The sequence below is a fragment of the Citrus sinensis genome, chromosome 3 (genome assembly GCF_022201045.2).
Source record: "Citrus sinensis cultivar Valencia sweet orange chromosome 3, DVS_A1.0, whole genome shotgun sequence".
NCBI classification, from domain to species: domain Eukaryota; kingdom Viridiplantae; phylum Streptophyta; class Magnoliopsida; order Sapindales; family Rutaceae; genus Citrus; species Citrus sinensis.
The window spans coordinates 35,678,623-35,691,387 of NC_068558.1; the positions used below are offsets into that span (position 1 = coordinate 35,678,623).

Below are 12,765 nucleotides of genomic sequence, written 5' to 3' on the forward strand. Positions count from 1 at the left end.
GCTAAAATGAGGATATCCTCATTAACGCGTTATTCTATATTCATATATGATCTGTGTAAAACTTAATTGATTGTGCAAATTATTAGTTGTTGGAATTTCAAACCAACCACAAGTACTTTAGTATTTACTCTGCTAATAATTGGCCTAGGAAAATATATCGCTTTCCTTCAAAATATAAGGAAAAGAATCTACAGATTCATCGAAAATTATACAAATATATAGATTGAAAAGAATCTACACCTTCGCATTATATTGAACAGGAACTCATGTAAGCCGGCGCCTTTTGTAAACCTTTCATACCGCGTTTCTAAATTTTTTGTAAATCAGCAATCTAATGATGCTATAAATCAATAATAATTTATTTGTTTTGTGAATGAAAAGAGGGAGCACAATTAAATGTTTCGTCCACAAAAAACTGGGCTCCTCTCAGTGTTAAACAAGGAAAAGCAGCAGGAAATCTCCTCGAAGTAAGTCTAGCTCGTGCTCACTAGAAGATTTTCTTAAGTTATGAAGATTTGGACAGACAACTTGCGGAGGAAGGTGCAAGCAGGGATTCCACGAGCAGATATTCATCTAAGTCAACCTGAAGAATTGACTTGATCAGAGTCAACTCGCAAATTTTCTCCAAAAAATAAGGGTTTGAGCTCTATCCTCTCAACGGTTAATATTTATAAAAGCTTCCAAAAATTTGAACCAAGTAAGTGATCTTTTCTCTAGCTACTTCAAAACTCTTTTTGAGAAAATAGCATTGGGAGTTCATTCTTTCTTTCTTCCTTTCATTTTTAAAGCCTTTCAATTACACTAGTTATAATCAATGCTCAATAACTTAATACACATTAATCCATGAAATCCAAAGAACTGACTTAAGTATCAAAGGGTTTAACATCGAAAAAATCCTCAGTTTTCCCCTAATCGTTTATTTTGAACACATTTATTTTTCTAGGAAGTACTCGTGATCACTTGTGTTTGTTCAAGTGAGTAGAAAGTTTATATTCAAGATCATCTATCCCACTATTATAAATTTTAAGTATTGATGTTGGCGTCTAGTTATTGCTCAACACGATCATATTTCAGCATCGACAGTATTGATTTCAAATATAGTATTGTTTTTATATTATTTATAATATAATTCAAAGTCTTTACTAATAATTTAATAAATACTTAATTTTAGGGATCCTAATATTCACTTGAGTTAATTGATATATCATATATCATAGTAGAATAATATTATATAATAATTATGGATTTATCATGCAATAAATGAGTAGAAAATATAAAATAAATTAATTTATAATTCTCCCAACCCTAATCACATCTTACAAAGCCCTGTCATCCTCTAATTTTTTGCAATTTATTTTAATTACATAGAAGTGATGAGTAGAAAACAAAAAAAAATGAACTGATAATGAATATAAATAATTTGTTAGAAAAATTCTCAAACATTTTTAATTTTTATTTGTTTTTAAATATAATTTTATTTAAAGTGGAATTTTATAAGAATAATGAAGGTCACCAATAGCTTAAGTCTTTGGGTTATTAAATTTGGATATATATATATATAATATTAATTGTCATGTAGTAAGTTACCATCGCACCCATTACGAACCTTTTTTAAAAGATATGATTTCTAGGTTCTAACTTCCAATGAAATGACCACATACGATGTATAATGCTGAACACTTGTTGACTTATTTAATTTTTTAAGTGAATTTCTTTTCTAAATAAAAAAAGACTTGACGGGGGGGAGAGGCTGTCATATATTATTTGTCATCTCGATGACAGACGAGCTATAGACAGAGCAAAGTAAGTTTTATATATTGTCACGAGTCATTGACCACAAGAAGCTGATTCCTGGCTGCTTTTTGTTTATTGTTATTGTAGCATGTGAAGAATTTTTAACAAAATAAAATCAACAATAATCGATTTTATTTTTGAATTTGCTTCTTTATCTTCTTCATCCAGGTCACTGTGTAAAAATCAATGATGAAAATGTTCAATTTCTTGAATTATATGATCTAATTTTGTTCGATATTTTATTTCCCAATAAACATAATAGGTTCACAACCTTTCCGGTAAGCATATGGTTCGACCAGCAACTGAAAAAAATAATAAATAATCAAATTTTAAATAAAGAAACACTTCAAAAAATAGAATAGAAGAAATACATAAATTTTTGTCATTGAACTCTTTCAAACACTTCCTCCTTCCTTGATAAAACAAGTATTTATCATTTTTATGTGTAAGGTTAATTTGAATAAAGAATATGAATTTACAATTTCAAGGAAATAAATTAAAGTTGAATGAGTACCAAAAAAAAAAAAAAAAGAAACTCATTTATCTACATTCTAGTATCTATAATAATTATTTTGAGGGATATTTTAATAATTAAAAAATTAAATTTGGTGGATAATTTAGTGGGTCTAAATGCCCCACCCTTTTCTTTTAGGGGGTATATTCAGTTGAACCCACACCGAAGCTTCAGTACTCCAGCTTGGCAGAAATTGCTTATAGCAAGTCAATTCAAATTCAATAAAAGACAAATGACGTAACTGTTGGGAAAATATGCTCTTTAAAAGCATATGTGTTTATTTAATTGTAATAAACAAATTTTTTGATTAATAAAATAAATGAGGTATTTTATTCAAATATCTTAATTGCATTAATATTTGTATTAAAGTCTATTTATTCATATTATATGTATTTATGTGATCACCATGTGGATTCACAGAAGACATAAATACAAGTTATCTTATGATTAAATAAATTTAGTTCGCAGTTGATAAATAAAGTTGGGCACTTTATTTAGGTATAGACTGTAATAAATTCATTGAATGATTTGTCTTAATCATGTATGAATTTATTAATGTAGTACGACTACATTGAACAGGATCACATATGAGATTTAATTAACTTTGTAATAACTGTCAGACTTATTAAATCTCATAGGCGTTGATTTTACTGTAATCTTAATCTTGAGTTAATTATGATTTCATTATTGTAATTGTTATTTCATTTGAGTTACCAATGGGCACGACACATCCTTGTGGTCAAGATTACCCGGTATCTTGGTGGGAGCAATTATGAGTATTGGAGTTATGGATTAACAATATAGAATTTGTACAACACATCTCTTGATGGGTTTTCGGCACTTGATCATAGAATTCTCTGGCCAGAGTGTGTCAACATATTTAGTATGTTGAAAATGATCATTAGAGAAAACCAGTAAGGATCAAGGAATAAGATGTTATTAAATTGATTGGACAGTTGAGATATCAATTTAATTAACGATGTGGTACAAAGGATTGTGCAGTAAAGAAATCAATGTGGCTTGGGACGAATTATTATTCGAGCATACAATTATGGAAGTCAGTTCCAATCTTTTAGTGGAGTAGATTTGGAATTAAATAATTGGGCTAGTTTAATTACAAGCCTAATTATTGTAGCCACTATTGTATGTTCCCAAATGATCCCCGGGTTAGCTCATTTAATTGACTGCACCACTACTGGACTAATAAGTAAGATAACTAGCTATTTGGGTCAAAAGCCTAAATATATCATTTAGTGGGAGGCTCCATTTAATTAGCTTTTGTATAAGGGGCTTTATGTTATTTTACAAGATGGGTCCCCTATTGAAAAAGTAAATAAACGTGAGTTTTATTTAGGGCATTATTTGGAGCCTAGGGTTTTCACTAAAGGGAGATATATAAGGCTTATTTTTCTCAAAAAAAAAGAAAATGAAGCCACTTGATACAGATCAAAGAATAAAATTTTTCTCTCCATTGTTGAGAGAAAAATTTTCTCGTGCTAGTTGCTTTGGTAGTGATAAAGGCACCCACACGTCAAGTGCAGATCGAACCTGAGTCATAACCTGGAAGATCATTGGAGACTGTTCATGATCTAACAAGCGTGGTGGTGACGGATCGTGATCTAACAGGAGTGGTGGTGGCGGATCGTGATCTAGGAGCCTAAAACACTTCAGCGAAAAAAGCCAACTCGGATTTTCAAGGTACGATTTCTAGAATACGAATTCTTATATATTATATGAGAGCGATCTTCAAAAGGTTTTATAAAAATTTAAAAACCTGATTTTTCCCCAACAGTAACCGTGTTGGTTCCGCGTGTTGAGTTATTCCTCACTTTCCCGTGTGGACTTCCACGCGCATTTTGCGCAACATACCCCCATCAAAGTCAGTCAAGTCTTCTCTTTTTGTTAATGTGGCATATTTTCTATATCAAGCCGTTCATTTTGCATAAGAAAATTAGCAATAACAGCTCAATTATTGGCAGTTCCTTCTATAAGCATTTTCTAACACATAATTGAGAAAGTCTATAAAATTTTTAAGAGTTCCAGGCAAGTGTATTTTAGTCAATCACAATTACTTGTTTGTTAATTCCCTGCATTTAAATAAGGAAGAAGCAGCCACCACACCGATCGATCGATCGACCGAGAAAAAGATGCCAAAGTTCACTCTCGGAAATTCCTTTCGTTTTGGCAGCAAAAGGGAAATCGTCTCTAACTTTTATTCGGAAAATATTGAGACGATACTAAAAAAGTTGACTAAAGATTGGCTTGGGCAGTTTGCTCGAGATGCGCAGATCCAGGCTGATCTGATTGGGTGGAAGAAGATGATGGCGAAGATTAATAAGGTGCTAGATGATGCGATCGAGAAGCAGACGAAGGAGGAGTCAGTGAAGATATGGCTAGGCAAACTTCAGCACTTGGCTTGTGATGTTGATTTCTTGTTGGATGAGTTTCAAACGGAAGCTTTCCAGAGGATGCTGCTGCAAGATGGTGTTGATGATGCCGTGGATAAGTCCGAGGATTCTACGGCCATGTCTAAAGTAAAGGAGGTCAATGCTAGATTGCAAGACATTGCATGGCAAATAAACGTACTAGGTTTGAAAGCAAGTTCCGGTGGGAAGTCTAAGAATGTCAGGCAAAGATTTCCCACGACCCCTTCGGTGAGTGAAGCTATCTTGTAAGCATTGATATTTAAACAGAAATTTTTTACAGAAAACTGACAAAAATAGTGATAAATCGGTATCAATTTGCCCGCTTAATTAAAAAATTAAGACATTAGATACTGATTTGTCACTGTTTTTATCAATATCTCGATCTCCTTAGCAATTTTTCACCAATGTAAATGGTAGAGAAAATGATGAAGAATAGATACTGAATCGCCTATACTACAAATATAAAGACTAATTACTAATGCTAATTCAAAGTGTTTTCATTTGTTTTGAAAGCTACTCTTAGCCGCAGTAAGAGGCGGAGGTCAAAATCGTGGTCCTACAATCTTTAGTCCCTTAATCGAGAAAGAGGACTTGGCTTTTTTGGAGAAAGAGGATTGCTCTGCTTCTTTGGAGAAAATAAGATCACGTGCGAGTGGAGAAATTTACATAGCCGAGCTACCGGAAAGCAATGGAAAGATGATTGCTATTAAGAAGGTTAAACAAGTAGATAATTCGCTACTGAACATAAAAATGAGGCAAGTTCGGGCTGAGATTATGACTGCAGGTCAAATTAGGCATAGGAATATTGTTCCTTTGCTGGCTCATATGGTCCGGCCTGACTGCCATTTACTTGTCTCTGAATTCATGAAGAATGGAAGTTTACTAGAGATTCTAAATGATGTCTCACAAGGAAGAAGAGAATTAGAGTGGCTAGCTAGACACAGGATTGCAAGAGGAATAGTTTCAGGCCTTGAGTATCTGCATATGTACCATAGGCCTCGTATAATCCATAGAAATATCACGCCATCGAGCGTGCTTATAGACGATGATATGGAAGCCAGGATTGCTGACTTTGGTCTTGCAAGGCTAATGCCTGATGGACATGCACAAGTCTCAACATCGATTGTGGCGGGAACGGTGGGATACATAGCCCCAGAGTATCACCAGACGCTAAAATTTTCAGAAAAGTGTGATATATACAGCTTTGGGGTGTTGCTAGCTGTTTTAGTGATGGGAAAATTACCATCCGATGATTTTTTCCAACATACAGAAGAGAAGAGTTTGGTTCGATGGATGAGAAATGTCATGACTTCTGAGAACCCTAACCGGGCTATCGATTCGAAGCTCCTCGGCAATGGGTATGAGGAGCAAATGCTTCTTGTTTTGAAGATTGCTTGTTTTTGCACTTTGGATGATCCAGAGGAGAGACCTAACAGTAAGGATGTTAGGTCCATGTTGTCAGATACAGCATTAATTAAGGATGTGGATTTTTTGAAAATGCACAAGAGAATGGATTTTGACAATGATGATTGTGATGAACTCATCCAACAAGAAATCTATACAGAGTGGCTCAGCTCATTGGACAGTTATAATCCCCTCTGAGTTTTTAGTTCAAATAATCTATACAGAGCGGCTCAGCTCATTGTACAAAGTAGAAACCATTTCTCAAATGTGGCATATTTTCTATATTCCAGCATTCATATGTTTCTGGAAACACATCAAACCTTTCATTTTGCATAAGAAAAATAGCAAGAACAACTCGCTATTGGTACGTAGTCCCTTCCATAAGCATATTCCAACACTTATTGTGAGAAAAGGGAAAGTTCCAGGCAAGTGCGTTTTATTAAAAAAAAAAAATGTTCCTTTAAAAAGCAACTAACCGTGTTTCACATTTCGATTCTGACTGTGTCTCCATATTTTATTTACAAACCAGTTCAAAAGAGCTGTCAAAATTTCAGAATCATGAAAAAAAAATATATATATAGATATATATATCGTCTAGCCAGTGGCAACACTTAAGGCCTTTCAACCCGCACGTTATAAAAAGTAAATCAAAGCATAAGCACGAAAGGCTAGAATGCTGGAAACCGTGTTTAAGTTGGGATAAAGGAGATCAGAGACATCAAAAGTGGGCCTTGAAATTTAAAAGCAGAAAAGTATCTCACAGGGAGTGGGACATTATGTTTTGAAATTTGAATGTTGCAGCTAGAGGATTCATCTAAGCCATCCGGTCCACTCTCATGCTCAATAGAGCAAAGTTCACTACGGAGGCGTGACAACAGCCCAACAAAGAGGAAATGTAAAATGATGGCCAGGAAAAATCTATTAGCAGACGGGGAGCAAGAGAGGTTATGTTAATGCCTTAATGGACTTTGGAAAACCAAATGCACTCTATTGTTAGACATACAAACCTAATTTTCTTAAAATGGCTAATAAATGCGGAATACTCCAAAGCTAGATTTTTTCCCACACTGTAGCTTAATGGAATGCAAGTTGGGTAGCAAAGGTTCCTTTAATTTACTGGAGAAGTATTGCCATATTTTATCCAAAAAATGCAACTCTAGTGTGATTAATAATATTTGTCCTTCTCTTAAAAAAAAAAAAATGAAGTAGAGGTCTAGCAGCACCCTGCTCAAACCAAACATGTTATGGGCTTATGGGCTTATGGCTCAGTGAGGAAAACGGAAAGCCGAAGTCATTTTCAAATACATAGAAAAAGAAAGTTGGTCCCATACCAAATTTATATATATATATATACACACTGATATATTACAATAAGAATTTTAAAAATATTTATAATCACAAATCAATTGGGATTCTTTTTCATAATTCTAGTAGTCCCATACCAAATATTTGAAAGTCCTCAACAACATTAAAAATGTAGTAGTGTGCTTTACTCCGAAAAAAGCCACATAATGACCCATGAAACTCCACCATACTCTATGATTTAAATATCATGATCATTATAATAATGCAACATAAGTCGGACAAAAATACATTTAGGCAGTGTCTACTTCACATATTAGGGAATCAAAATTCGAAATTGGAATCATTGACAGGGTTTTCTTCGCAAAATAGAGGCAAGAATCGAAATTGAAATCGTTGGACCACCTAAATTTGGAAATGGAGAATGGGAGATTGATTCCCAAGACCCCCTGAGAATTTGACCCAAGTAAGTGATCTTTTCTCTCCCTACGTCAAATTTGAGAAAATAACATTAGGAGTTCATTCTTTCTTTGTTCTTTTCATTTTTAAAGTCTTTCAATTAAACTAGCTATAATCAAGGCTCAATAACTTAATACACATTAATCCATTAAACCGAAACAAATTACTTGAGCATCGAAGGATTTAACGTCGAAAAAATTCCCAACTTTCTCTTAATCGTTTATTGTGAACGTAGATATTTTTATGGGAAGCACTTGTGATCGCTTGTGTTTGCTCCAATGAGTAGGAAGTTTATGGTCAAGATCATCTGTCCCACCATTATAAATTTTGTGTTGACGTAGGCATCTAGTTATTGCTCAACACGATCATAGTTCAACATCAACAGTATTGATTTCAAATATAGTATTGTTTTTATATATTTTATAATATAATTCAAAATCTTTACTAATAATTTAATAAATATTTAATTTCAGGGATCCTAATATCTACTTGAGTTAATTGATGTATCATTCATCAATTAGATAGTAGAATAATATTATATAATAATTATGCATTTATCATCCAATAAATGAGTAGAAAATATAAAAATATATATAGTTGTTAGCCAAATCTCTACCTTGTAGGCCATGATTTCGTGGTATCTTATAAATTTTAAAGATTAGGGATTGCACCCTAGACGGCTCTTCCCCTAAGCAACTTAGGCAATCGCCCAGGGCCCACTATAGATGAAGGCCCTTAATTTTTTTTTTATAAATTATAGTTATTAATTATTGATATATATTTATTATTATTGGGAGATTACCAATTTCCCCCTACAATAATCAACATATACCATTTACCTCCTTATTGTTTTTATAATGGCCAAAAACCCCCCTGATAGCATAAGTTTACAATATTACCCTTATTTTCAACTACTCTTTTATTTATATTTATTATAAATTAAATAAATCACATGAATAGAAACTAAATAAAAAATTAAGTATTAAAAATAAGAAATATATGTTTTGATATGAAAAAAATAATAATAAAATTATTTTCTTGTACTTATTTATTTTGTGAAAATTTTCTTATAATAAATATATAAGAAAGTTATTATAAAATGATAAAAAAAATTATAAGAAAACATGAATGACAAATAAAAATTTATTATAAGATAAATAATAAAATATTTTACCTATACTTTTTACATTTAATTTTAAAATATTACAAAATATTTATTATAAGAAAATGTTCACAAAATAAATAATTACAAGAAAAAAATTTTATTATTATTTTTTTCTCATATCAAAACATATATTTTTTGTTTTTAATACTTAATTTTTTTTATTTAGTTTCTATTCATGTAATTTATTTAATTTATAATAAATGTAAATAAAAGAGTAGTTGAAAATAAAGGTAATATTGTAAACTTATGCTGTCAGAGGGGGTTTTTGGCCATTACAAAAACAGCATGGGGTAAATGGTATATGTTAATTACTGTAGGGGGGAAGTGGCAATTTATTTATAATTATATTTTCCATAAACAAACTATTAAATCCTTACAAAGTCTCCTTTTAATATTATAATTAACAATTTTAAAACCATTTATTTCCTCCGTATATTTCATCTAAAACTCCATTAAGGCCACATATTTTTTAAATTATTATCATTAATATCTTTTTCCAATTAAAAAAAATACATGAAACCTTCATTACTTTGGTGAAAAAACTACTTTCTTTACCCTAATTTTCACTTAAGGAAAAAAAAATCAATTGTTTTACTTTCCATTGATCACTGCTACTCAAAGTCTTAATCTGTCAGAGTTAAAGTTCTCAAATTTTCAGGTTCTATCTTTCTATTCTCTTATTAATTAATTATGTTATTCAGTTATTTTTGTTTCTTTTTAAAAATATTATTGTGTTTATAGGTTGTTTTCTTGTAATTATCTAGCATAATTGTTTACTTAATTACTCTTGTTTCCGTAGAAAAAGAAAAAAAGTCTACTAAAAATAAATGCATTAGGATAAAAAGAGTTGAACTATTGGCACTCCTTTTTTGATCTTATAAAACCCCTATTTTATTAAAATTACATTTAAAGACAAATAAAAATAAAATTAACCCCACTTATGTCTCTTCAACCTTATTTTCTTCTTTTTTAAAAAAATTATTTTAATTTATTTTGCTTGCACATGTATGATTTTTTTTTTTTGGTTGACTCTATCTCTCTTCTCTTTTTCATTATAGATGAACAATTTTTTATGGCAATGCAACCCCCACTTCCACAGCCGGATTCATAGATTGATTGGAGAAGAACATCTACTTGTAATTGCATTTGGACTTCTGGAAAATGTTTCGATTGTTAATGCCCGCAAGCGATTTATATAATAATTGATTCTTAGGGGTGGGCAAAATACCCGACCCGATCCGACCCGAAAAATTTCGGGTTCGAATCAGATCGGATGAAATCTTGCAAATTCGATCGGGTTGTGATCGGATCGGGTCGCTTTAAAAACAAAAAAAAAACAAAACAAAATCTAAGTGGCTAAACACACGCACACGGCACACCACACATAATCACACACAAATCACATACTCAAAAGGTTACACAAACACAAGACTCACAACAAAACACAAACCCCAACTTAGTCATCTGCGAATTTGCTCTTTCTCAAAATTTCTTTCTTTTTTTTTGTTTTCTTAATGTGATTTTTTTTCAAAAGACAAGTTGCGATGATGATGAGTGAAATTAATCTCGTTAATCTGAGATAAACATGAGGAAAAATTCTCTAATCCATTGTTAATTATCCTGAGCACCTTCTCTTCCTCTTTAGTAAAAAAAAAATCACAACACCCAACCCACCCTCAAGAAGCAAGAAAACATTCTCTCCTTCCCGCGATCTGCTGCTGCCGTGTTGCGAGTCCGGCCATCTGCTGCTGCGTCAGCGATCTGCTATTGTCGTGCTGTTGTCATGCTGCTGTCGTGTTGTGTCCAGCCATCTACTGCTGCGTCCGTGATCTGCTGCCGCTGTGCTGCGTCCAGCCATCGCGAGGAAACTGCTGCACGTCCAGCCGTGCGCGAGCTGCTGTTGCACGTCCACCGATCTGCTGCCGAAAACCCAGCCGTGATCTGCTGCTGTGGCTGCTGATATGCTACTCCAAGGCTCAAGCCTCCAACCCGACCCGAGTTTCTCTCTTATGTGTTTTGAATTTTGAAGCTTTCATGGTGTATTGGTATATATGTTTTGAATTGACTCGTTTTCATCAACCCGAATTGGCTTAATTTGACCCGAATTCAATATGATCCGTTTTTAATCCAAATCGATTCTACCCGAATTCAACCTGATTTTTGACCCGATCCGAACCGATCCGAATATATAGGATCGGATCGGGTCGGGCTGTGAGTTCGGGTTGCATTCGGATCAATGTTTGCCCAACCCGAATAACCCGAAACCCGATCGGGTTGACCCAAACCCGATCGGGTTGACCCAAACCCGACCCGAATCCGATTTTGCCCACCCCTAGGCACATATATGTTTCCTTGATTTTTTTTTTTCAAATGTTATCATAGACATACATATTCATTATTTATACAACAGATAAATAGAAATAAAATTACGAACGAAAAAGATGATTATTTAGGGAAAAAGGGTATTTTCGACATTATGTGGAGTATAATTAGAAAAGGAGTTTCCAGAGAATTTAGGAGGGGTGCCAATAGTTGGACTCTACAAAAAACTTAAAAAACAAGAGAAGTTAATTTAGTTTAATCTAAAAAAAAAGCTATTGATAAAAACATATTTAAGATCAACTATGTCATAGGAAAGATTAAACAAGTTAACTATATTGTCTATTGAGAAAAATATATTAAAAAAATTAGAATATAAAAATTTGATTAATAATTTTACATCTCAAGCTAGAGAAATTGATTTTAAATAAATAAATTTTAATAAAATTAATATATACATTTTATCTCAAATTTTTTGAAAGGTCTAATTAAAACAATTTGCTTAAAGCCTAAAAAATTATTAAGCCGCCCCTGGTTAGCACCCCTTCAACCAATGCATAGGGGGCCTCCCCATCCCCACCACGAACCATTTGACCAGTGAATTTTCATCAAATACCACTCTCTAAACAAGCGTAAAGGCAAGGGCGGCGCTGCTATACATGAATCTCAGTCAAATCGAGGAGACGTTATTCATATGATGTACCCCACTCCACGTGTTTAAACCCTTAGATCTGGATATAAAGGCAAGGGCGACGCCACTTAAATGCATAAATCTCAATCAAAGGGAGATGCATTAAGAGTTCCGAATAGCTATTTATTTTTCCCATCATATACCCCACGTACGTTTTAAACCCTTGATCTAGAAAGTCTTTCCTACAAACACCAAGTATTTCATAGAGATCACCTTAGGGTTCCGAATAGTTGAATTGGCACCGTATAATACCGTGCCGGTCAATTAAGCCTTAGATTTCCATTTTTTTCCCTTCTCCCGACAACCCTAATCACATCTTACAAAGCCCTGTCATCCTCTAATTTTTTACAATTTATTTTAGTTACATAGAAGTGATGCTTAGAAAAAAAAAATGAATTGATAATGAATACAAATAATTTGTTAAAAAAATTATCAAGTGTGTTTAATTCTTATTTGTCTTTAAATATAATTTTATTTACAATAGAATTTTACAAGAATAAGGGTAATTATTAGGGACCTCCCCTGAGGTTCAGCGTATTAACACATAGAGAGAATGTATCCACGTAATTACAAGCACCTCCCCTGCCGTTAGTATCCAGTTAATTTGACTGTTAACAGACTATTGAAATTACAAAAATACCCTTTCCGTCAGAATAATAAATTATAAAACAGGACTTTAAGAACCGATTGG

The 12,765-nt window shown here is 32.9% G+C and overlaps 1 protein-coding gene and 1 non-coding gene across 2 annotated transcripts; both read left to right on the top strand.

Moving 5' to 3' along the window:
* Positions 1-4,225: 4,225 nt before the first annotated feature.
* LOC102618622 (leucine-rich repeat receptor-like serine/threonine/tyrosine-protein kinase SOBIR1) lies at positions 4,226-6,509 on the top strand. Its single transcript, XM_006478569.4, has 2 exons — positions 4,226-4,962; positions 5,248-6,509. Exons 1-2 carry the CDS (start codon positions 4,456-4,458, stop codon positions 6,334-6,336), a joined length of 1,596 nt encoding a protein of 531 aa, XP_006478632.2. The 5' UTR covers positions 4,226-4,455; the 3' UTR covers positions 6,337-6,509.
* Positions 6,510-10,604: 4,095 nt separating this feature from the next.
* On the top strand, positions 10,605-10,690 carry LOC112497783 (small nucleolar RNA U30). Its single transcript, XR_003064766.2, has one exon. It is a non-coding gene; the product is annotated as a small nucleolar RNA U30 (small nucleolar RNA).
* The last annotated feature ends 2,075 nt before the right edge of the window (positions 10,691-12,765 follow it).